General features: G+C 38.9%; 1 protein-coding gene across 1 annotated transcript in view; it reads left to right on the top strand.

Annotated features, from left to right (window-relative positions):
• Nucleotides 1-26,711, top strand: part of IARS2 (isoleucyl-tRNA synthetase 2, mitochondrial) — a 75,491-nt gene that overhangs the window by 34,176 nt on the left and 14,604 nt on the right. Inside the window, exons 13-17 of the mRNA XM_053606384.1 lie at nt 11,852-11,954; nt 13,406-13,499; nt 22,033-22,141; nt 23,645-23,747; nt 24,402-24,527. Of these exons, the coding sequence (XP_053462359.1) occupies nt 11,852-11,954; nt 13,406-13,499; nt 22,033-22,141; nt 23,645-23,747; nt 24,402-24,527 (535 nt within the window). The remainder of the gene's footprint in view (nt 1-11,851; nt 11,955-13,405; nt 13,500-22,032; nt 22,142-23,644; nt 23,748-24,401; nt 24,528-26,711) is intronic.

Below are 26,711 nucleotides of genomic sequence, written 5' to 3'. Positions count from 1 at the left end.
CTATCTGTTGCTCCATTCACTTTATATCTTGCGGTTTGCTCTAAATCAGTACAGATAGATCTACCTCATCTTTTTTTTTTTTTAGAGACAGAGTCTTACTTTATCACCCTCAGTAGAGTGCTGTGGCGTCACAGCTCACAGCAACCTCCAACTCCTGGGTTTTTAGGCGATTCTCTTGCCTCAACCTCCTGAGTAGCTGGGACTACAGGCGCCTGCCACAATGCCCAGCTATTTCTTTTTTTGTTCTTGTTGTTGCAGTTTGGCCGGGGCTGGGTTTGAACCTACCACCCGTGGTATATGGGGCCAGTGTCCTACTCACTGAGCCATAGGCGCCACCCAGATCTACCTTATTCTTATTTCACTTTATATTTTGCAGTTTGCTCTAAACCAGTACAGATAGATCTATCTCATTCTTATAGTATACTTTGTATATTATAAAATCATTAATTATAAGTGATTTGTGGTGAATTTATACAGTTTTATATCTCCTGTCGCAGTCATGTTTTGGGATAATTCCTTCACCCCAAATGGGCCCCTCATGTTTCTTTTGTTTTTTTATTTTGAGGCAGAGTCTCACATTGTCACCCTTGGTAGAGTGCCGTGGCGTGATAGCTCACAGCAACCTCAAACTCATGGGCTTAAGCAATTCTCTTGCCTCAGCTTCCCAAGTAGCTGGGAATACAGGAGTCCACCACAGCACCCGGCTATTTTTAGAGACGGGTTCTCACTGTGACTCAGGCTGGTCTTGAACCTGTGAGCTCAGGCAGTTCACTCACCTCGGCCTCCCAAGTGCTAGGATTACAGGTGTGAGCCACTATCATGTGCTTTTTGAAAGAGAAGATGCTTGGAAAGAATATGTACTTTGGAAAATGACAACCGAATTCGAACTCAGCCTTTGCCACTTACTGTGTGTATGAGTGACGAATTTACTTAACTGTTCTCTTCTCTGAATGTGAAAAACAGTAGTTGTGCGTGAGCTATTATGAACAATAAATAATAAATCCAAAGTACTTGGCATAAAGCACAGTGTTTTAGAAATGGTAGGCACTGTTCTTCTGTTCTTTGAGGAAACAGTGTTAAGTGTATAGACAGTGCTAATAGCTGCCATGAACAAGACTGAACTGGTACCTGCTTTAGATGACATTATCATCTACCTCGTTTATATTCTAATAATATTATAAAGACTTTGAGTCTTGTTGCTGTATTTAACAGATGTGGAAAGGGAATATCATTTACTCATTCTAGGTATTACTCATTTTCTTTGAGTAATTTGTTTTAATTTTGATAATGGAATTTTCATGAAATTATACTATAGCTTAAATAAAGAGTTTGAGTGCATTTTGGCAAGTATTTATACATTTCACCAATTGAGGATCCAGTGAGGAATTCGAGGGCCTAGTAATGCAGCCTTCAAGAGACAGTCTGCATAGACTTGACTGTCCTTACCTGGGATTTCTTCTGCTTTTCATTGTCAACATTATCAGTATTTTTTAATGGTATTTTTATGAATGCATATATTTTAGAAGTTTTTAAATATTGATGAAAGTGGATTTTTTGTTTTTGTTTTTTTAGAATTATCGATAGGCCATATTGGGTAGTTCCTAGAGTGAAGTTCTTTATATGAGGATTCCTTTTCTGTTTGAGCTTTTTTTTTTTTGCAGTTTTTGGCTGGGGCTGGGTTTGAACCCGCCACCTCCATCCTTTTCTGTTTGAAAGATAGTTTGTATTAATCACTGCTTGGAGAGTAATTTGACATCATGGCAAAATGGCTCAAAGGGAAGAACTAAGGGCTCTAGCAAATTTGAAATGGTGAAATAGCTCACTGATTTTATTCTCAGAGGATTAAGCATTTCATTTGAGCCTCAAAGATTAGGTAGGAAATGGGGAAAGTTGTTTTGCAATGAGAGAGATCTGCAGGATCTGAGGACCTGGATGGGAAAAACATAACACGTATACAGGAGCCACACTGGGACTGCAGGGTATGTGCGGTGAATAGACAGATACTAGGAAAGATTGGTTGGAGCAAATTGTAGTGAATCTTGAGTGCTGGGTTAAGTAGTTAAGCATGAGGAGTAACTAGAGGCTAAAAACCTAAGGAAGTCGGGTGGTGCTTATGGCTCAGTAGATAGGGCGCCGGCCCCATATACCGAGGGTGGCGGGTTCAAACCCAGCCCCAGCCAAACTGCAACAAAAAATAGCCAGGCATTGTGGCGGGCGCCTGTAGTCCCAGCTACTCGGTAGGCTGAGGCAAGAGAATTGCCTAAGCCCAAGAGCTGGAGGTGGCTGTGAGCCGTGTGACGTCATGGCACTCTATAGAGGGCAGTAAAGTGAGAGTCTGTCTCTACAAAAAAAAAAAAACCAGGAAATCGTTGTAAGGCTATTTCTATATTATTTTAATTTGGAGCTGAGATAAAACTCTTTGGGGCAAGTATTGTTGCTATGTTGTTCTTATAATTTAGAGCTTGGTCACATGTAAACTACTAATACCTTAATAACTCTGTTAAGAATTAAGTGATTATAGGTGAGATAAATTTACGTAAGTAGTGTTTAAAATTTCACACAGCAGAGTTTTCTTTTAAGGAAATTTCTGTAAGCCATGCCGTTGTTTCTTATTCTTTATAGTATTGTAGAAAACAAGATTTTGGGGGGGGGGGGATTTCATTGAGGTGACTAAGGTGGATGAGGGTTCCGTGGTGAAATGAGGAGCTCTCTGAACTCTGAGGCGGGCCATTGTGTGTGCATTGGTAAGCAGAGAAAACCAGTTTAACTGACCATTATTTCATCATGTCAGTAAGCTAAGTGAAATAAGTGTGAGCTTCGTTAGAAAGACACAAACACATTTTCATTAGGTATGATATGTTTTATTTAGTCAATACATTTACATGGTTATGTTACAGACGCTTTTCTGTGTAACTGCCATTGTGTTGCTTGCATTGTATTAGTTGATATTTGATTTGTGAAGTAGCAAAGACATACAGAATGTTGGCCTACAGAAGTGACAGACAACTTTAGCTGTATTATCTGTCAGTTTATAGGTCAATTTCCTGTATATCATCTCTGAACAATGATTTTAATCCTCTTCCATTGTTAGATCCTTTTGGTGATCAAACAAATTTCAGACAACTGATATTCTTAATTATTTGTCAGTTTTATAAAACAAGGTGAAATGTTATCTCCTTTTCCACCTGAATCAAACAAATGAGAATCAAGTGACCCCCGTTTTCTGTCTTTTTTTTTGTTATGCCTTTATACTGTAGCAAGTTGGTAACCATCAAAAGTAACAGCATCTCCACTGGAAATTACTACATAGTCCATATGGAGTTGCTGTTACACTTGATGACCCCATTTAACATACCAGAAGATTCCTTCTGCTTTTCTTCATGAAAGCCTGTGTCTCCAAATATACTTGTTTCATAGAAGAAGAATTATGATTTGGGGACTGGTAGATTTGAAACTCTGATGTTTAATTTTGATTTGAATTAGTCATCTCATTTGTGTTTTCTTTTCATATTTGTGTTTTCTCAAAAAATAATTCCATTTCTGATTTTAATACCATTGGTCATTTTCTGAATCTGTAATATAATACCATTATAATTTAGGTTGAAATCTGTTCCTGGTTAATTAAAAACAAAATAAATAATTTTTAGCATAAAAACGGTAAAATTTGGAAACATTGGCTACCTAGAAGGGGAAAGTTGGTTAAATTTCTTTCAGCATTTCAGATGATTGTTATGAATTTAATGCTGTTAGTGCAATAGTTAAAACATGTGTTTAGAAAACTTAGCCCCTGACTTCATTTCTGAAAACAGGAGAAATTTAAGAGAAATAGCCAAAGAAAGACCAGTTTGATTTGAATGTTAACTTTAGCTACTTCATATTTTTACTAATAATGACTGTTTGGCAAAAAAAGTTTGTGAAAAATTTCCTCAAAATTATTCCCTGTCACCTTTACAAAGTGAGTAAATGAAATATAATTAAATGAATTATAATTAAATGAATTAAATATAATTAAATGAAATATAAAATTACCTCCCAAATTTCATTGTGTTCTACAATTAAATTTAGTAAACAAAAATGAAACATTCAGTTTCTTACCTCTTTCTTAGTCCAATGACTTGCAGAGGAAAAGTTGTCTTATAGTCCGTGATATAATTTCTCTAAAAAAGACAAAACACAGAAAACAGTGGAATTACAACAGCAGTTTCTTTGTTACCTAGTAATCTTAATGCTGCCTAACTTCCAGTAGCAGGCTAAATAAGCCTTCATTCCGTTCGATATGGAAGTTCAGAATGATTGGTTAGTCTAGTTGCTCTTGCTTCCTAGTAAACTTGCACTGACTGAAACCTAAGAAGGAACTCATAATGCATATGTTCAGATAAGGCCTTTGAGCAAAGTACAAGTTTTATGATGGACTTAATTGCTTTGTAAAATACAGCATTAAAATGGAAGCATATAGATTATGTAGTGATAAGTAGTTTCACCCATTTTATCAACAGTAGTTTATACTGATCTTTAGGTTATAAGTTAACTGTATTAAATGTAGGATATTAATGAAATAAAGGAAGAAATTGTAAATTTCTAGACAACGTTAGACTTTTTTAATGCTTAGAAAAATGTTTTTTGAAACTTTAAAGCATGACCTCAGTTTCATTATTAAAAAGTTCTACTTCTAAATGTTTACCCCAAGGAAATAAGAGGTCTGATGTCTCTTGTACAAAGGTATGTATGTAAGATGTCTAATAGTTGTTTATAAAAGAACATAATAATACTTTAAAAAGATAAAAGTCAAAATTTAAGTCAGTTACAGAAGACTGATGTATGCTGTTAAAAATGGTAGCTTAGGTCTTACTGGTTACCTCGTTCTCTGTGTGTGAAAATCAAATGAATGTAAGCCCTCTGCAATGAGTATCTTTTGTGCACTTGTTCAGCATTAACATATATTTTTAAAAATTTTCAGATTTTGTTTAAATATCAAATTTATTTTATAATCCATTAAAGTTATCTCAAGTTTGTAGGTTATACATCCATGTTTATTTTTATTGCAATTTTTATTTTTAAAACTCTTCTGCCACACCTTTTTAGATCACTCAGACTGTCACAGCACAAAGCAAGAGAAAACTTTCTTTGTGATACCAATTCTCGTCACTTAAATTTAGATTCGTTTGGATTGTGAGGATCTTTTTGTCTTGGAAATCTGCATTTTTATTTGTCATAAATTTTGTTTTGTTTTGTTTTATTTATTTATTTATTTATTGAGACAGAGTCTCACTATGTTGCCCTGGGTAGAGTGTCTTGGCATCACAGCTCACACCAACCTCCAACTCCTGGGCTCAAGCAATTCTCCTGCCTCCGCCTCCCGAGTAGCTGGGACTACAGGCGCCCACCATAATGCCTGGCTATTTTTGGTTGCCATTGTCATTGTTTAACAGGCCCAGGCCAGGCTTGAACCCTCCACCTTCGGTGTATGTGGCTGTCACCCATACTCACTGAGCTATGGGCGCTGAGCCTGTTTTCTTTTATTTTTAAATTAAAAATTTTTTTAATTGGCAAAAATCATACTTATTTACCATGTGCAACATTGTGGCATGGCTAAACTGAGCTAATTAACGTATACTTGTTTGTCTTCTTAGTTCTCTAATTCTAGCATTGTCTGTATTTTACTATAGAATCTCAAAATATAACCGAATTGCAGAACATATTGCTTATTAAAGTATATTAGTGGACTATTTTTACTATATGATGTTTTTATATTTTATGACCTAAAGAAGCAAGTCTTGCTGTAAATATTAGTGTGACTTGTTCTAGTAATGAGGCAGAAGCTTCTTTTTGCCCTTAAAAATGTTTTGTATTTCTTTTGGATGCTTTGAAAAAAATGTCTTTCATATACTTATGTGATCAAGAAAAAACATTGGACTCTTTTCTTGGTAGTATGTAGCTTTTTTGAAATTGGGTTGTTAAAATTACTGGAGGATTGCCTTTTCTTTCTTTTTTTTTTTGAGATAGAGGCTCACTCTGTTGCCCAGTGTTCGTGGCATCAGCTAACTCAGTGCAACCTCAAACTCCTGGGTTCAAGTGATCCTCCTGCTTCAGCTGCCTGAGTAGTTGGCATTATAGGTGTCCAGCACAATGTCTGGCTATTTTTTTCTATTTTTAGTACAGATGGGGTCTCACTGTTGCTCTGGCTGGTCTTGAACTCCTGAGCTCAAGGGATCCTTCTGCGTTGGCGTCCCAGAGTTCTAGGATTACAGGCGTGAGCAACTATGCCTGGGCCAAGATTACTTTTCATCAGTGTAGACAGTACTGTGCAACTATGTTGTTTCTCATAAATATTATTTAGTAAATCATAAGCACACAAACTCTCCTCTTCATTTAAATGAGAGCTCTTTATGAGTGATTTTTTTTTTTTTAATTTTTTGCACGTTTGGGCTGGGGCTGGGTTTGAATCTGCCACCTCCGGTAAATGGGGCCGGCGCCTTACTCCTTTGAGCCACAGATGCTGCCTGTAAAAAGTATTTTTAATTTGCAAACTTTTTATGATTTACCTTGTAATGTGTAATATAGTTTAAAAAATTTAATTTGTAATTTGCAATTATATTTTATCATATTAGAATATGTCATATCTCTAAGAAGTGAATAATATTTTATGAGAAAATGTAGCAATTAAAATGAATTTTAGTTAGAGTAGAGGTGTTTGACTAAACTTGGTGAGATTTTATAGTTGTCTTAGTAACATGTCAACAGCAAATTGGAATCTTTGTTGTTTGGTGATTTTAATTATAGACTCAGTAAGATACTTAAGTATAGTTAATACTTAAAATATAATTTCAAACCATTATTGAGGTATCTGATATTTAAGCATATGAAAAAGATCTTAGCTTTATTAAAGTTGAATTCGACATTTGAAAATGAATCTGCAATTGTCATCCGTAGTCCTAAGATTATTTACTTTTCTTTAGTTATTAAGGGCTTTTTTCTTTTAATAATAGAACTTTTCACCTAGCCTTTGTCACAGCTTTTCCCAGTGTATAGAAACTGAAACTCAGGAAAATAGTATGATTTATTTCTGTCATTATCCAGTAAGTTGCAGGTAGGGTCTGGCCTTTGGACTTGGAGCTTGCTCTGCCAACACACTAATCTGAGACTCTCTAACTCCCCGATTCTATCTCTGATTTACAGTGTTTATTGTATGGGTCATAAGAGCCTTTTTGCCATTGCTTAGCAAACCCCAGAGAATGGGAGTGTGAGTACAGTTACCATGCTGATCTTTATAGATGAGGTAGAGAGGGAGAAAAGAGAAGTAAAAACAGCACTGAACCATGATTTAGGAGACAAAATGTCAAGGCTTGTGCTAACTTTGTTACTTGCTCAGCCTTCTGATTTAAGGAACCCTAAGGCATAAGAACAGTCATCTGTCAAGACCTACTATATGCTTTTGCAAATCCAATTAGAGAGTCCTTGTAAAGTGCTTTGAAAGTATGGTGTGTTGTATACATATAAATTCTTTTGGTTAGTAATAATATTAATCTTAATATCTCTACCTAATGTTTGCTAAATTAATATGAAATTTCATCCATTTTCTTTGATTTGTATATTATGTTTATCTGGTTTAAATAGTTTAAAACTATATTATGTTTATCTGGTTTAAATAGTATAAAACTATTTTACTATTATATTTTACTGTTTACCTAAACTGGCTAGTCTGATGATAACATTGTAAAAAAAAAAATGGCAAAATGACACCCATTTTTAGAATCTTTTTTTTTTTTTTTAACTAAATCATAGCTGTGTACATTAATGCAGTCATGGGGTATAACGTGCTGGTTTTATATACAATTTGAAATATTTTCATCAAACTGGTTAACATAGCCTTCATGGCTTTTTCTTAGTTACTGGGTTAAGACATTTATATTCTACATTTAGTAAGTTTCACACATACCCTTGTAAGATGCACCGTAGGTGTGGTCCCACCAATTGCCCTTCCTCCAGCCAGCCTCCCCCCTCCCGAATCTTTCTTTTTTGATGATAATTTCATAATTGATATGAACAGCATTATCTACTGTAATTGTGTGTGTAAATGTACTTTGCTAGTATCTCTCTTTTTTGTTCTTTTAGGATTTTTATTTTAGGCATTAGATTTATTTAAATTTTTCCATTTTCATGTAGTCATATCTCCTTAACTGATAAATGTTCTGTGCAAACTGTATAAAGTAATAATGTGTAACTTAATATTATTGTCATATAACCGGGTGGTTATTAAATAAAGTTTTATGGCTTCATAATGCAAACATTTATCTTTACTGTTAAAGTTCACCTAAAATGGATGACCATCTTAGAAATACAGACTTGTGCTCATTTTACATTCTAATAAAACTTAGTGAGATCTTGCTTTTGTAAGGTGTTTCAAGTTTCAACTTGTATAGCATATTTGATTTATTTACTTTTTACTATTTATTTATTAGAGACAGAGTCTTGCTCTGTTGCCTGGGCTAAAGTGTCATACATTCAGTCTAGCTCATAGCAACTTCGAACTCCTTGGTTCAGGTGATCCTCTTGCCTCAGCCTCCCAAGTAGCTAAGACTACAAGTGCCTGCCACAGGGCCCTAGCTAATTTTCTATTCTTTTTTTTTTTATTTTTTTGAGACAGAGCCTCAAGCTGTCACCCTGGGTCGAGTGCTGTTGCATCACAGCTCATAGCAACCTTCAACTCCTGGGCTCAAGTGATTCTCTTGCCTCTGCCTCCCAAGTAGCTGGGACTACAGGCGCCCGCCACAATGCCCAGCTATTTTTTGGTTGCAGCCTTCATTGTTGTTTGGCGGATGCGGGCTGGATTCGAACCTTGCCAGCTCAGGTGTATGTGGCTGCCGCCTTAGCCACTTGAGCCATGGGCGCTGAGCCATGCTCTGGCTAATTTTTTCTAGTTTTAGTAGAGTTGGGGTCTCACTCTTGCTCAGGCTGGTCTCAAACACTCAAGGGATCTTCCTTTCTCGGCCTCCAGAGTGCTGGGATTACAGCATATTTAATTTACATTACTTATTTTGTTTTTGCTTTCCACAATAATTTTTCATAAAAACTTTGTCAATTATCGGATCCGGAGAAGTTAAATGAGTTGTCTTCATGATTAGAAAGATGTGGAAGCAGACTAAGAACTTAATGCTCTTTCCTATCCATTACTCTGTCCATTTCTTGGCTCTTTGGACCCAAGATTCTTACTAATTTGCATTAATAGACTGCAGTGGAAAGGAGGGTAATTGGCTTTAGTTATATATATTTTAATCTTTATATATTATATGGACGTGTTTTGGTAACTGGTTGGCATAAAATTAGCTGTCTAAATTTACCTGATTTTGAAGAATCAGTTTGAATAATAGCTAATGCTTATATAATATTTATTAAAATGTACCAGGCATTGTTCTGCACATTATATATGTATATAGTCGCTCAATTAGTATTCATAATAAGTCTCCTAATGATGCTGTTAAAAATTTTACATTTTTACAAATGAAGAAACCAAGGTACAGAAATGTTAAGTGGCTTCCTCACGGCAACACAACTAGCAGGTAGGAGAGGCAGAAATTAAACTTAGCTGTCCGGTGCCAGGCTCCATACTCTTGACCATTATATGTATTGTGACTAAATGGAAAGCAACTAGAAATGGTTGTAATATCAACAAAAAGCTGTAATAATAAATGGTAAATATTATAATAAATTGAAAGTATGTGATTCCTGTGAGAAATTTTAGTATAAGATTTTTCCTGTGTTTAATTTTCAAATAACTTATCTTTTCAAAGACATGACTAATTTCATCAGTGAATCGATATGTATTTATTAGCTTTCTATTGTGTGTTTGGCACTGTGCTAAGTTTTACAGAGTCTCAGTTTGTTATTTTTCTGGTGGAAGTATCTAGGATGACTGAAATATTAACTTTCATTAGGGCAAGGATCTTTTCTTTTTTTGAGACAGAGTCTCATTATGTCACCCTCAGTAGAGTGCTGTGGCATCACAGATCACAGCAACCTCGATCTCTTGGGCTTAAGTGATTCTCTTGCCTCAGCCTCCCAAGTAGCTGGGACTACAGGTGCCCGCCATAATGTCAGGCTATTTTTTTTTTTTTTTTGGTAGTTGTCGTTGTTTAGCTGGCCTGGGCCGAGTTTGAACCCATAGCCCCAGTGTATGTGGCCTGCACCCTAACCACTGTGCTATGGGCAGTGAGCCAGGATCTTGTTTTTTTTTAAACTGCTGTATCTCCAGTGCCTAGAACCATGCCCAAGATGTGAACAAGGGAGTTAGATTGTTCTCCTGAACGGAGGGAGCAGTCAAGTCTTAGAGAAATTTTTGTGCTAGTATGTAGACATATAAATACAAAGTGGTAGAGTCAGAATATAAGCCTGGATCTCTGTTGTAAAAGCCCATGCTCTAGTGTGACAGTGCCTCTTGTGGAGATGGATTTGAACTTAATCTTATAAGCAGTGTGGTAGCCCTTGAAAGTTTTCTAGCAATTAGTGTGACAAAAGCAGTTTTAGGAAGGTGTATCTTATAAATTAAGGAGAAGAGAGGAGGAGAAAAGTCAAACCATTGATTGCATCACTCTACTATTGAGGCAGTGAGGGTGGACTAAGACTGTCAGTGGGAACAACTCTAATACTGCAAAGGTAGAGCTGACAGAATGTTTGGTTTAATTTGGGCAGAAATTAGATGAGGGAAAATAACTAGGAGGTTTTTCTTTTTTTTTTTTGAGACAGTTTCACTTTGTCACCCTCAGTAGGGTGTTGTGGTGTCATAGCTCACAACAACCTCAAACTCTTGGGCTCGAGCGATTCTCTTGCCTCAGCCTCCCAAGTAGTTGGGACTATAGGTGCCCGCCACAACACCTGGCTATTTTTAGAGATAAGGTCTCCTTTGGCTGAGACTGGTCTCAAATCCATGAGGGCAATCCACCCGCCTTGGCCTCCCAGAGTGCTGTGATTTATAGGTGTGAGCCACCATGCCTGGCCAGTTAGGAGGTTTTGAGTATAAGAACTTGGATAGATGGCTCTGTGCCTGTAGCTCAAGTGGTTAGGGCACCACCCGTATACACCAGAGCTGGCGGGTTTGAATCCAGCCCAGGCCTGCCAAACAACAATGACAACCACAACCAAAAAATAGCCGGGTGTTTTGGTGGGCACCTGTAGTCCCAGCTACCTGGGAGGCTGAGGCAAGAGAATCACTTAAGCCCAAGAGTTGGAGGTTGCTGTGAGCTATGACGCCATGGCACTCTACCAGGATGACAGCTTGGGATTCTCTCTCTCTCAAAAAAAAAAAAAAAAAGAGCTTGGATAGTAAATAGATGCCTAGAAATAGAGAAATCAGTAATTGAAATAAAGAGGTCAGGAGAAGTCTTTTTTATCCTTTTAGTAGTTTGCATGATCAATTTGATTTTATTTATATTGAGTTTAAGATGGCAGCAGCAGGTAAGCAAGGAAGTAATTGAAGACGTGCTATTAAAGTTTGAGGGAAAGGGCGGTGCCTGTGGCTCAGTTGGTAAGGCGCCGGCCCCATATACCGAGGGTGGTGGGTTCAAACCCGGCCCCGGCTGAACTGCAACCAAAAAATAGCTGGGCGTTATGGCGGGCACCTGTAGTCCCAGCTACTCGGGAGGCTGAGGCAGGAGAATCACTTAAGCCCAGGATTTGGAGGTTGCTGTGAGCTGTATGATGCCATGGCACTCTACCAAGGGCTATAAAGTGAAACTCTGTCTCTACAAAAAAAAAAAAAAAGTTTGAGGGAAAAATGTAACTATTTCTTAATTTTAAAATGTTTGTTATTCATCACCATGGTTCATTGAATAATTCTGCCTTTTCCCCTTGAAATAAGCCAAACCATTGAGCATATTATTAAACTAGTGGAGCAACATGGCAGTGATATCTGGTGGACTCTTCCCCCAGAGCAACTTCTTCCTGAAGCGGTCTTATCTCAGGTAACTTTCAATGTGTATTTAATAGCCATTGAATGTATTATTGTCTAAATAACAACATGAGGTGTTCTTAGGAGTTAAAAAAGTAATTATGTTATTGTGTAAAGTTAACTGTGGCTCCTTGAGAACCAAAGGTAACAAATTCTACTCACTGTAAATTAGAAGCTAATGCAGGTTGAAGGTAGACTTTTTTTTTTTTTTAGACAGAGTCTAACTATGTAGTTAGAGTGCTGTGGTGTCGCAGCTCACAGCAATCTCAAACACTTGGGTGTAAGTGATTGTCTTGCCTCAGCCTCCCAAGTAGCTGGGACTATAAGCGCCTGCCACAACCCGCAGCTGTTTTTTGGTTGCAGTTGCCATTGTTGTTTAGCTGTCTTGGGCCAGGCTTGAACCTGCCAGCCTCAGTGTATGTGGCTGGCACCCTACTCGCTGAGCTACGGGTGCTGAGCCAGAAGGTAGACATTTTGTTAGCGTAGTGTTTAATATAGCAGTGGAATGTGAGAGTTATTTCACTTTATTTTTTTTGAGACAGAGTCTCACTATGTCACCCTCAGTAGAGTGCCATAGTATCACAGCTTACAGCAACTTCAAACTCTTAGGCTTAAGTGATTCTCTTGCCTCAGCCTCCCAAGTAGCTGGGACTACAGGTGCCACCACAGTGCCCGGCTATTTCTTGGTTGTGGTTGTCATTGTCATTTAGCAGGCCCCAGGCTGGGTTTGAACCTGCCAGCCCCCATGTATGTGACCAGCACCCTAACCACTGAGCTATAAGTGCTGAGCTGAATGTGAGAATTATTTTGTTATTTTATTGAGGTCAAGATTGATTTTGACTAAATAGACAGAATCGTGATTATAAGAGAATAGTGCCTGAATGTTGGTACAAAAGGTCTTTATGGGATCTGAAGTAGAGTTAGCTGATTGCATCATACGTTAAAAAATCCAAATTTAAAGTTAATTTCAAGAAAATTAAAAACAGTTTCTATTACATTGGTAAATGTATGATTAAGTGGTCACCATCACTTCTATGTGCAAAGGCATGTTTACTGTAAGGTGTCCAAATTGTTTTAAGCCGGCTCAGCATCTGTAGCTCAGGCGGCTAGGGCACCAGCCACATACACCAGAGCTGGTGGTTCAAGTCCAGCCTGGGCCCACCAAACAACAATGATAGCTACAACCAAAAAAATGGTCAGGCATTGTGGCAGGTGCCTGTGGTCCTAGCTACTTGGGAGGCTGAGGCAAGAGAATCACTTGAGCCCAAGAGTATGAGGTTGCTGTGAGCTGTGACGCCACAGCACTTTACACAGGGCAACAGCTTGAGACTCTGTCTCAAAAAAAATTTTTTTTTAAGTTTTGTTTACACATGTGAATTTAATGGTTGTATTTCATTTTCTTAAGAAAAAGTTTATTGTAAATATTGTGATCTTTGTGTACTAAAATGCTTTTATACTGTTTAGGTTGGTGGTCCTGATTCCATAGAATATGTGCCAGGTCAGGATATTCTGGACATCTGGTTTGATAGTGGAACTTCATGGTCTTATGTTCTTCCAGGTAATTTTTAAATATACATATATATACCCATCAAAAAGTTTGGCAAACATAGAATTGTTACTTAGAAGAGATCTATAATCAAAACCTTTTAATTTTTTTCTTTATTTGGAAGAAGAGCTCCTGCTATAGTATAATTTTAGACCTGGCAGAACCCTGGGAGTTAACTTTAATTCAGTGATTTGTAAACCATTTTTGTGTTTCTAGGTGAAATTAATAACTACAGTATATAAGCTAGATAAAAATGGGAATTTTCTTCTTTTTCTCAACCAGCTCATTTCGATTTACAATTTGGGTTTACAAATAACTTTTTTAAAGATGTCATCATTTTAAGGACATATGCAATACTATTTCAAAAACAGCTAGATTTTAGAAATCCTTAATTATATTTTGGCTATTTTTAGTGCTTATTTTTAGTTTAAGCTATTTTTAGATGGCATATAGATTAAGCAATAGTTTTGCTGTATGTTCTTGTGCTGGTTATACAATTTGCCTTTTTTTTTTTTTTTTTTGAGACAGAGTTTCACTTTGTTGCCCTCAGTGGAGTGCTATGGTGTCACAGCTCACAGCAACCTCTAACTCTTGGGATTAAGTGATTCTCTTGCCTCAGCCTCCCAAGTAGCTAGGACTTCAGGCGCCCACCATAACACCAGGCTATTTTTTTGTTGCAGTTGTCATTGTTGTCTAGCAGGCCCAGGCCAGGTTTGAGCTCTTCTGCCTCGGTGTATATGGCCAGCGCCCTAACCACTGAGCTATGAGCGCCGAGCCAGGCCTGCCTTCTTAATTTAATGTAGTTTTGGTCAAAATTCATCAGTTCAGCTTCTAAACAAACTTAGTAATGAAATTGTAGGTTACTCAAGTTTTTTTTGCTGGTTTTTCTTTGATGTTATTTTTTTCTTTTTCTTTCTTTTTTTTTTTTTTTTTTTTTTTGAGACAGAGTCTCAAGCTGTCACTCTGGGTAGAGTGCCAGGGCATCATAGCTCACAGCAACTCCAAACTTGGGCTCAGGCTATCCTCTTGCCTCAGTTTATCTATTTTTTAGTAGGATGGGTCTCGAACAACTCGTGAGCTCAAGCAATCCACCCGCCTTGGCCTCCAGGTGTGAATCATGATGCTCGGCCTATGGTATTTTTTTTCATAGTTGGTTTATTCTTTAAAGTATTTCTGTGCCTAAATTATAGGTATTGAACAGTTTATTTTTCCTGTAAATATGAATCTTTGTAATTTTCCTAAGAGCTAAAGTTACTGTAATAGAAATAGTAACTTAAAAAAAAAAAAAAAAGAAATAGTAACTTTTTACTACATGGTTAATTATGTTTCCTATAATTTTAAAATTCTAAACTGCATTTATAAGAAAGTTCTAAATTTTTTTTTCACTGAGTGATCTATTTAAGAAAAGTATAAAAGTGGTTTGGCACTTATAGCACAGCAGTTATGGCACCAGCCACATATACCGAAGTTGGCAGGTTCGAATCTGGCCCAGGCTAGCTAAACAACAGTGGCAACCGCAACAAAAAGTAGCCGGGCTGTGGTGAGTACCTGTAGTCCCAGCTACTTGAGAGGCTGAGGCAAGAGAATCACTTGAGTCCAAGAGTCTGAGGTTGCTGTGAACTATGATGCCACAACACTAGTAAGACTCTGTCTCAAAAAAAAAAAAAAAGAGGGACTAAACTTTTTGTCCTCGATTTTAGAAGTTTAAGTAAGCTTTCTGTTTTCATTCCTGTCCAGAGCTTTCCTACCCCTAAACTGCTCTACTCCCTGCCTTTTTTCTACTGATTTTATGCACCATCTTAAAAGGCTCTTACTTTCAGAAATATGGAAGGTAATTGGACAGTAATAGATATTATAACATGTTAAAGGGTAGTTAGTGCTTATACTTCCTTTTCTTGGACGATATTTTGCTTCTTATCCGATTCCAGCAATTCAATATATATGAGAATAGGGACGATAAGAACACTGAGATTTTACCCTTCAAATGTATTAGCTGAAAAAAAATGTTCTTAGCTGGTTTGTTGTGATCTTGTTAATGGAGTGGTAACCTCTTATTTTATTAGTGTGTTACAACAGGTACTTCTAGGGCTGGATCAGAGACCATGTGTGTATTTTTAAAAATACTTCAGTATAATTAACCATGTTTTTGTAAGTTTTGTTTCATATAGAAATATTTTAGAGGGTGGAGCCGTGGCTCAAAGGAGTAAGGCACCGGCCCCGTATGCTGGAGGTGGAAGGTTCAAAACCAGCCCCAGCCAAAAACTGCAAAAAAAAAAAAAAGAAGTATTTTAGAAAATATACCAGGAGGAATCTTTCTTAATTTTTTCTTTGATATATCTTAACATTTAGATCTTAATCTATATTTAACATTTACTCGGGTTTAAACCCGGCCCTGGCCAAAGTGCAACAAAAAAATAGCCTAGCCAGGCGTTGTGGCAGGCACCTGTAGTCCCAGCTACTCGGGAGGCTGAGGCAAGAGACTCGCCTAAGCCCAGGAGTTGGAGGTTGCTGTGAGCTGTCTGATGCCCCTGTACTCTACCTAGGGCAACAGAGTGAGACTCTGTCTCAAAAAAAAAAATCAAAAACAAACCAAAAAACATTTATCAAATAGTTACTACATTTTAAACATTGTGCTAAGCATGTTATATTACTGCTTTAATCTCTACCATAGCCTTATAAGGTAGGTAGGAATATTGGTGTTTACTAAAGAAGAAATGGAGCCAGAAAAGGGTAAGCTGAGGGCTCCCCACCCCCATAGCTGGTAAGTGCCACAGGCACATGGGACCCAGGGATTCAGAATACAGACCCTGTGCATTCTTCATCTTGTGTGCACTCTCAGTACAGTAGTAAGTCCTTAGGCAGCAGCCAGCTTTCTTAAAATTAATGGTTTTAGAGCTGACAAGGATCTTAGCTCCTTATTTTATAGGTGTGTTCATCAAGGTTTAGAAGCAATGATTTCTCCAAGATGTTGGAACTGTAATTTGATTCCATGGTTTGAACTCTTTTTTTTGAGTGCCATGGCATCACAGCTCACAGCAACCTCAAACTCTCAGGCTTAAGTGATTCTCTTGCCTCAGCTTCCCAAGTAGCTGGGACTATAGGCACCTGCCACATTGCCCAGCTATTTTTTGGTTGTAGTTGTCATTGTTGATTTTAGCTGACCTAGGCTGGGTTTGAACCCGCCAGCCTTGGTGTATGTGGGCGACACCCTACCCACTGAACTAGGGGCACCGCCCATGGTTTAAACTCTTAGTGATCACTTTACTCAGGTTAAAGTATAGGCACTTTTCAAAGTGATGTGAGAGGTTAGGGATGCTTTTTTTTTTTTTTTTTTTTGTAGAGACAGAGTTTCACTTTATGGCCCTCGGTAGAGTGCCGTGGCATCACACAGCTCACAGCAACCTCCAACTCCTGGGCTTAAGCGATTCTCTTGCCTCAGCCTCCCGAGTAGCTGGGACTACAGGCGCCTGCCACAGCACCCAGCTATTTTTTTGTTGCAGTTCGGCTGAGGCCGGGTTTGAACCCGCCACCCTCCATATATGGGGCCGGTGCCTTACCGACTGAGCCACAGGCGCTGCCCAGGGATGCTTCTTAATATTTAATTATCTACTCATTTGAGAAAAGAATTTCTGCTAGTGTATATTTGTTATCATCTTAAAGAATATTGGTATATCCAAATTGTGGTCACCAGGAGGGTGTTATCATTTTGAGGTGGGATGGACTTTGAGTACTGGCATTATCAAAGTTCACATGGTTATAAGTGGCTACAAGTCAGTAGAAGAAGAAGAAAAATAGGATATAGATGTAGCATTCCAGATTTAGAAGCTAAAACTTTTGTTCTCGTTGCATATGCATTTCTTTACCTTTTTATATCTTCTATCTCAGACTCTTCTGATTGCATAGTATAGGTGAAAGTCTCCATGTTCCCCTTGGGGAATCACACTCATTTCTTGTTTAACATAAACCTACCCCATTACATGTCAGCCTTGAAAGGGCAGAGACCTAAAGATTAGCTTCTCAGTTTTTTCCCAGCATCTAACGTTGTGCCTGCTTTGTAGTTAATGGTCATTAATAATGGTGGAGTTAAACAAGTTTGATTCAATTATTTTATCCCCCCCCCAGGTAATCATTCTCAAGAAAGGTTTACAACAGTAAATCTTCAATATAAGGATATCAGGACAAAGCATTTAATAAAGAGATTATGTGAGCTTTCTTAGAGTTGTGAATTTTTTAGATTTAAAATTTGGGGGTAATCTTCCTCAAAGACCTCATGTTCCTTTTTTGGAAAACCTATTCATTCATTCATTCATTCACTCATTCATTTATTTGAGACAGTCTCACTTTTTTGTCCCTGGTAGAGTTCTGTGGCTTCATAGCTCACAGCAACCTAAAACTCTTGGGCTCAATCTATCTTCTTGCCTCAGCTCCCAAGTAGCTGGGACTAGGTGCTTACCACAGCACCCAGTTATTTTTTAGAGTTAGAGTCTCTCTCTTGCTCAGGTTGGTTTCAAACTTCTGACCTGAGGCAGTATACCTGCCTCAGCCTCCTAGAGTGCTGGGATTACTGACATGAGCCACCGTGCTCGGCCCTAAGACCTTTTCTTTTTTTTTTTTAACTTTATTTTATTTTATTTGCAGTTTTTGGCCGGGCTGGGTTTGAACTTGCCACCTTCTGCATATGGGGCCGGTTCCCTGCTCCTTTGAGCCACAGGCCCTGCCGGCCCTTTTCTCTTTTTTGAAAAAGAGCCTGAAGCTGTCGCCCTGGGTAGAGTGCTATGGCATCACAACTCACAGGAACCTCTAGCTCCTGGGCTCAAGTGATTCTCCTGCCTCCGCCTTCCAAGTAGCTGGGACTACAGGCACCCACCACAATGCCCAGCTATGTTTTGGTTGCAGCTGTCATTGTTGTTTGGCGGGCCCGAGCTGGATTCGAACCCGCCAGCTCAGGTGTATGTGGCTGGTGCCTTAGCTGCTTGAGCCACAGGCGCCGAGCCACCTAAAACCTTTTTATTTTGAAAAATTTCAAAGTACTATAAAGAATCACCGCATACCTTTCAGCTAGATTTCCCCAATTTAGCTTTTTGTTTGTTTGTTTTGAGACAGAGTCTCACTATGTCACCCTTCAGTAGAGTGCTGTGGTTCACAGCTCACAGCAACTTCAAACTCTTGGGCTTAAGTGATTCTCTTGCCCTCAGCCTCCCAAATAGCTGGGACTGTAGGCTCTTGCCACAACACCTGGCTATTTTTTTGTTACAGTTGTCATTGTTGTTTAGCTGGCCTGGGCTGGGTTCAGACCTGCCAGCCTCGGTGTATGTGGCTGGTGCTGTAACCACTGTGCTACGGGCGCCAAGCCCCAAAGTTAACATTTTTTCACCCTTGTTCTATATATCCTATGCATATATAATAAATGTATAGAGACTTTTTTTTTTTTTTTTTTGTAGAGACAGCCTCACTTTTTCGACCTCGGTAGAGTGCCATGGCGTCACACAGCTTGCAGCAACCTCCAGCTCTTGGGCTTAGGCGATTCTCTTGCTTCAGCCTCCCAAGGAGCTTGGGACTACAGGCGCCTGCCACAATGCCTGGCTATTTTTGTTGTTGTTGTTGTTGTTGCATTTTGGCTGGGGCTGGGTTTGAACCCACCACCCATGATATATGGGGCCGGCGCCCTACACACTGAACCATAGGTGCTGCCCACATCTTTTTTCTCTAGATATCTTTTTCTTTTTTTTTTTTAAGAATTTATTTATTTATTTTTTTGCATATTTGGCTGGGGCTGGGCTTGAACCCGCCACCCCCAGTATGTGGGGCCGGCACCCTACTCCTTGAGCCACAGGCACCACCCTCTTTTTCTTTTTTGAGACAGAGTCTCATTATGTTATCTTCAGTAGAGTGCTGTGCCATCACAGCTCACAGCAAACTCTAACTCTTGGGCTTAAGTGATTCTTGTGCATTAGCCTCCCAAGTAGCTGGGACTGTAGGCACCTGCCACAGTGCCCAGCTATTTTTTTGTTGTAGTTGTCATTGTTTAGCAGGCCTGGGTGGGTTTGAACCTGCCAGGTGTATGTGGCCAGTGCCCTAACCACTGAGCTACGGGTGCTGAGCCTATCTCTAGCTATCTCAATGTATATTTCCTAAAAATATGGACAGTCTGGTTGATACCTGTGGCTCAAGGAGTAGGGTGCCAGTCCCATATACTGAAGGTGTTGGGTTCAAACCCGGCCCCGGCCAAAACCTGTAAAAAACAAAACAAAAACAAAAACATGGACAGTCTGGAATCAACATTGATTTTTTTCTTTTCTTTTTTTGGTTTTGAGACAGAGTCTCACTATGTCGCCCTCAGTACAGAGCCGTGGCATCACAGCTTACAGCATCCTCATGCTCTTGGGCTTAGGTGATTCTCTTGCTTCAGCCTCTCGAGTAGCTGGGGCTACAGGTGCCTGCCACAAAGCCTGGCTATTTTTTGGTTGTAGTTGTCATTGTTGTTTGGCAGACCTGGGCTGGGTTTGAACCAGTGTATGTGGCTGGTGCCCTAGCCGCTGAGCTATAGGCACTGAGCCAACATTGATTTTTTTCTTACTGTTAATTACATACAGATCTTACCCAGTAACATCCTTTATGCAAAGAGAAAAAAGAATCCAAGATCCAGTCTGGGCTCATATGTCACATTTAGTTGTCATGTGTCTTTAGTCTTCTTGTTCTTTGCCTTTTATAACCTTGACACTCATGATGGTGGAGGTTACTTATTTTGTAGATGGTCCTTGTGTTTGGGTTGTGTGGTGTGTCCTTATGATTAGATGTAAGTTGTGCATTTTTGGCAGGAATATCATATAACAGGTATTACGTTTTTCTCAGTGAATCATTTCAGAAGTCCTATGTCTGTCTGTTCCATTACTGGTGGTGTTTAACTTTGATCACTTGGTTCAGGTGGTGTCTGCCCGTTTTCTCTTTTGTAAAGTGACTTTGCCTCCTAGGCAGTAATTTTTATTAGTGTCTTATAGGAAAATATATTAAGACTAGGGAAGGGCCAGGCTCAGTAGCTCACAACCTATAATCTTAGAACTCTGGGAGGCCAAGACGGGTGGTCGCTTGAGTTCATGAATTCAAGACCAGCCTGAGTTAGATTGAGATGAAATACCCTGTTTTCTCAATTTTCATCTAGCAGCTAAGCATTCTTTCTTGTTTCTTTTCTTAGCTATGCATTCTTGATGATTCTTGTCTGAAATGTATGTACAGTGTTTGCCAGGTAGTCTTTTATCTGTTGAATTAACTGTTAACTGTGAAATGCTAAAGTAGCACTCAAGTTTGCTTACATATTAATAAGTATCTTAATAAATCTGAGACAAAATTATTCATATGGCTTTTTTTTACAGTTTGCCCTTTTATTGACTGGGTTTTATCAAATGAGAAATTAGTAATTTGACCTTTATAAAACCTTGTTTTTTTGTTTGTTTGATTATCAAGATCAGGTACTTTTAAGTAGTATGACTTCTTGGTTAAGAGTATGTGCTTTGCTACTAGAATTTTGAGGCTCAGAGTCCAACTCTAGTGATTAAAGTCTACATACCCTTGGGCAAGTTCCTAAACCTCAGTGTGCCTCACTTTACTCTTCTGTCAAATGGGTTAATTATAATACTTAATCTTTATTTGAGTTATGAGAATTAAATGAATTAATGTATAGAGTTGTTAGCTGCTCAGCAAATATTTGTTGAATGAATAAAAGTATCTTTTTTCATAAAAGATATAACTGGAAATACTGATACTGATTTTTTTTTTTTTTTTGAGACAGTCTCACTATGTCACCCTCAATAGGGTGCTGTGGCATCACAGCTCACAGCAACCTCAAACTCTTGGGCTTAAGTGATTCTTTTGCCTCAGCCTCCCAAGTAGCTGGGACTACAGGCGCCCATCACAATGCCCAGCTTTTTTTTTTGTTGCAGTTGTTGTTTAGCTGGCCCGGGCTGGGCTTGAACTCGCTAGCCTGGTGTATGTGGCTGGTGCCTAACCACTGTGCTATGGGCGCTGAGCCGATATTGATCATTATTATGAATCAGCTCCTAGTTTAGGTATTATTTGATTAATAAGTGGCGGTGGCTCGGTGCCTGGGGGTCAAGCAGCTAAGGCGCCAGCCACATATACCTGAGCTGGCAGGTTTGAATCCAGCCCAGGCCCGCCAAACAACAATGACAGCTGCAACCAAAAAATATCTGGGTGTTGTGGCAGGTCCCTGCAGTCCTAGTCATGTGGGAGGTGGAGGCAGGAGAATCACTTGAGCCCAGGAATTGGAGGTTGCTGTGAGCTATGATGTCATGGCACTCTACCCAGGGTGATAGCTTGAGGCTCTGTCTCAAAAAATAAAATAAAATAAGTAAATAAATAAGTGGCGGTGGGTAATAGCTCCAGTGAATGCACTATAGCCATTGGATAGAGCACTCCACAGAAATAAATGATTACTATTATTATTTTAATACTTTGATACATTCTCACTTTTGTTTTCCTGTTTTAATTAACTTAAATTTCTATGTTTTTTTAAATATTTACTTTTGAGGTACTGACCAAAGAGCAGATTTATACTTGGAAGGAAAAGACCAGATTGGGGGTTGGTTTCAGTCTTCCTTATTAACAAGTGTGGCAGCGAGGAAAAAACCACCTTTTAAGTAAGTGTTTCTACCTCTACTCAGTACTTGGCCATATGTGAAGCACCCTGCTAAGTCGTGTGTATGTGAGAGAGCACCACCCTTGATTGCTTACAGTCTGCTGTTGATTAGAGAAATAAGAATTTGAAATAAAAGAGAATGAGAGAGAAAGGAGATGACAGTACAGCGGGATCTCTCTGGTCCCTGACGCAGATCCTAGCTCCTAGAAGAGAAAGTCAGTGTGACCAGAGTAGCTGGGGACACAGTGTAGAGGTAGATCTTGACCTGTGGTAAGACTTGAGGAGGAGGAATGTAGGGAAAGATATTCTGAGGGATGACAGCCTGAGCTCACATATTCCGTATATTCTCATACTTATAATGTCCATGGTCACTAAGGAGCTGAAACTTTGTTAGTGAATTTTATTGAATTAGGAATTATTATTATTTTTTTTTTTTTTGGAGACAGAGTCTCACTTGGTTGCCCTTATTAGAGCTGTGTGGTGTCATAGCTCACAGCAACCTCAGACTTTTAGGCTCAAGGGATTCTCTTGCCTCACCTTCCCAAGTAGCTAGGAGTACAGGCACCCGCCACAATGTCTGGCTATTTTTAGAGACGAGGTCTCACTCTGGCGTAGGCTGGTCTTGAACCTGTGTGAGCTCTGGCAGTCCACTCGCCTCAGCCTCCCAGAGTGCTAGAATTACAGGCGTGAGTCCACCACTCCTGGCCCCTAATTAGGATTTTTTTTTTTTTTTTTTTTGAGACAGAGTCTCACTATGTCAGCCTCGGTAGAGTGCCGCCGTGGCATCACAGCAACCTTAAACTCTTGGGCTTAAGCGATTTTCTTGCCTCAGCCTTCCAAGTAGCTGAGACTACAGGTGCCTGCCACAACACCCAGCTGTTTTTTTGTTACAGTTGTCATTGTTGTTTTTAGCAGGCTTGGGCCTGGTTCAAACCTGCCAGCCCCGGTGTGTGTATGGGCACTAAGCCCTGAATTAGAAATTCTTATTTAGTGTAGGTCAGTTGATTTTCATTTTTCAAATGTGTAGGGAAAAGTTTTAATCAGAAAAATTCTTAACTAGCTTAAGGTTTTTGCTATCTTATAATGAAAACCCATCCTAGAACATTTTAGATGTTTTTCTTTCTTATAACATGCTTTTAAAGGTCACTGGAAATAGCAGGTGCTATTTTTTTTCAGATCATCTTGGAAAATAATTTTGAGGTGATAGTCTGATCTTTTTAAGACATACTTTCTCTTGGTTAGTTTTAGTGATTATTATCAGTCCATAATACAGTAGAAGCCCAGGAAATACATTTAGTGAAGCAAACCTTTAAAGTTTTCCCTTGTTTAAGTAGAGATCATAATAAATAAGCTGCTGAGAATTAGATTTTCAAGTAAATATTTCATCCATAGTCTGTCAACACAAATCCTATTTTTGTGTCAAACTAAGGTACTCTTTTTAAGCTATATCGTCTTCAGAAAGGTAATTATGTTTATCATTAAGATAACTGATTTATCTTATTAGGACAGTGATTGTTCATGGATTTACCCTTGGAGAAAAGGGAGAAAAGATGTCCAAGTCTCTCGGGAATGTCATTAATCCTGACGTTGTCATTAATGGAGGCCAAGTAGGTGGTTCCTTAAAAATTGTTCTACTTTTGTTTTAACGTGTTCCACTTCCATCCAGGTTAATACAAAGGATGTAAAGTCTCCATCTTTTGTTAGAATGTTGTCACATTACATGTCTGATATGGAAAAAATGTATAAGCTGTAATTTTGCAAATATATGGAAATGATATAAGGAAAAAATGAGATCAAAACTTTTGAATGTATGTTTTGTTATTTTCTTCTTGGAAATTATACATTTTAAAGCAAGTCACTAATGGACATCAAACCCAAGGTTGCTGATAATTAATTTTTAGTTGTTTTTTTTTTTTGGGGGGGGGAGTTGTTTTCATAAAAGAAGTTTCTTGTCTGTTTCTTACTCCTGTGGCTTTTTACTGTCCTCCTCCCTCCTCACACCGCTGTCCTGCTGCTTCCTTCTCCTGTTTCGCTGCTCTGTGTGACGGATGGACAGGGATGTGACCAGCCAAGTGATGGCGTGTTAGCATCTAGTTTGTTGTTTGTAGATGCTGCCTCCTTTGAGCCTCACTTTATTACAGTGTCGGTATAATTAGACTTATATTGTGCTCTAACGTTTCTGCATAGGACCTTTACCTGAAATGTCTGTTCAGCTATTGGATGGAAAGCCGTTCTGATAATGTGTTTTTCCTCCATGAAAGGATCCAAACAAAGAGCCTCCCTATGGTGCTGATGTCCTTCGTTGGTGGGTAGCTGAGTCCAATGTCTTCACAGAAGTGACAATTGGTCCATCCGCGCTCAATGCTGCCAGAGATGATATTAACAAGGTTAGAGTCATTATTCTTCATGGTTGTGAATTAAAAGTTTACTAAATCATCATTTTAAGAAATTATGCACATTTCATTTGACACTGAATACTAAAGAAAAATGAGTTTTCCACGTGATGTGAGCATTTTAAAACATCCTATGCTAATTTGTTAAAAAACATTAGTAATATTAATCATTTTATATTTTAATATAACAAAATATAACATAGCATAATATGAATTATAATAATTTGACATACTTTTATATACTCAATAACTTTTCACATGTACTCCATTTTTCTTTATTTTCACCCATGAGGCAGGTGAAATAACATTAGCTTCACCTACATACATGAGTAAACTAGGTTACTAAAAGGTGATTTAAGCCAGGTGCAGTGGCTCACGCCTGTAATCTGCGCACTCTGGGAGGCTCTGGTAGGAGGATTGCTTGAGCTTGGGAGTTTTAGACCATCCTAAGCAACAGTGAGATACTGTCTCTAAAAATAGCTGGACAGGCCAGGTGCAGTGGCTCAAGCATGTAATCCCAGCATTTGGGAGGCTGAGGTGGGTGCATTGCCTAAGCTCATGAGTTAAAGACCAGCCTGAGTAATATTGAGACTCTGTCTCATAAAAATAGCTGGGCATGTGCCTGTGGAGTCCCAGGTACTTGGGAGACTGAGGCAAGGGAATCACTTGAGTCCAAGAGTTTGAGGTTGCTGTGAGCTGTGATGCCACGGCACTCTACCCACCCAGGGTGACAAAGTGAGACTCTGTCTCAAAAAAGAAAAAAAGTGATTTACCCTAAGGATATAAAGAAATACAATGAAAAATCCAGTCTTTAGGCATAAAATTTAGTTGTTTTTCTATAATTGGGCTATTGGAATGAGAGGGATTTTTTTTTTTTTCCCATTTATAGTCACATTTAAGAATTACGTAATAAAAACATCCCATTCAGAAAGTGACAAGACAGCCTGGCGTGGTGGCTCATGCTTGTAATCCCAGCACTTTGGGAGGCCTACCTGGGCAGATTGCCTGAGCTCATGAGTTAGAGACCAGCCTGAGCTAGAGTGACACCCTATCTCTAAAATTAGCTAGGTTCTGTGTAGGGTGCCTGTAGTCCCATCAGGAGGCTGAGGCAAGAGAGTCACTTGAGCCCAAGAGTTAGAGGTTGCTATGATCTATGACACCTTCCCTCTCTCTGCTCTTTCCCCCGCCCCCCTCCCTCCCTCCTTCTCTGTCTCTCTGCTCTCTCCTTCCCCCATCCCCCACTGTGTACTAGGTCTTAATTGTCCTCATATCAAAATTGAGTACATAAGATTTATGCTTCTCCATTCTTGTGATGCTTCACTAAGAATAATGTATTCCACTTCCATCCAGGTTAATACGAAGGCTGTAAAATCTCCATTTTTTTTAATGGCTAAATAGTATTCCATGGTGTACATATACCACAGCTTGTTCATCCATTCCTGGGTTGGTGGGCATTTAGGCTGTTTCCACATTTTGGCAATTGTAAATTGAGCTGCGATAAAAAGTCTGGTGCAAGTGTCCTTATGATAAAAGGATTTTTTTCCATCTGGGTAGATGCCCAGTAATGGGATTGCAGGATCAAACAGGAGGTCTAACTCGAATTCTTTGAGGATTCTCCATACTTCCTTCCAAAAAGGTTGTATTAGTTTGCAGTCCGACCAGCAGTGTAAAAGTGTTCCTTTTTCTCCACATCCATACCAGCATCTGCAGTCTCAAGATTTTGTGATGTGGGCCATTCTTGCTGGAGTTAGATGATATATCAAGGTGGTTTTGATTTGCATTTCTCTAATAATTTAGGGATGATGAGAATTTTTTCATATGTTTGTTAGCCATTCATCTGTCTTCTTTGGAGAAGGTCCTATTCATCTCTCTTGCCCATTGATATATGGGATTGTTGGCTTTTTTCATGTGGATTAGTTTGAGTTCTCTATAGATCCTAGTTATCAAGCTTTTGTCCGATTCAAAATATGCAAATATCCTTTCCCATTGTGTAGGTTGTCTATTTGCTTTGGTTGTTGTCTCCTTAGCTGTACAGAAGCTTTTCAGTTTAATGAAGTCTCATTTGTTTATTTTCGTTGTTGTTGGAATTGCCATGAAGTCTTCTTCATGCAGTCTTTCCATAGGCCGAAATTTTCCAGTGTTTTTGCTATGCTTTCTTTGAGAATTTTTATCATTTCA

Source organism: Nycticebus coucang, chromosome 10 (assembly GCF_027406575.1).
Source record: "Nycticebus coucang isolate mNycCou1 chromosome 10, mNycCou1.pri, whole genome shotgun sequence".
NCBI lineage: Eukaryota > Metazoa > Chordata > Mammalia > Primates > Lorisidae > Nycticebus > Nycticebus coucang.
This window is presented reverse-complemented; position numbering and strand designations above follow the sequence as displayed.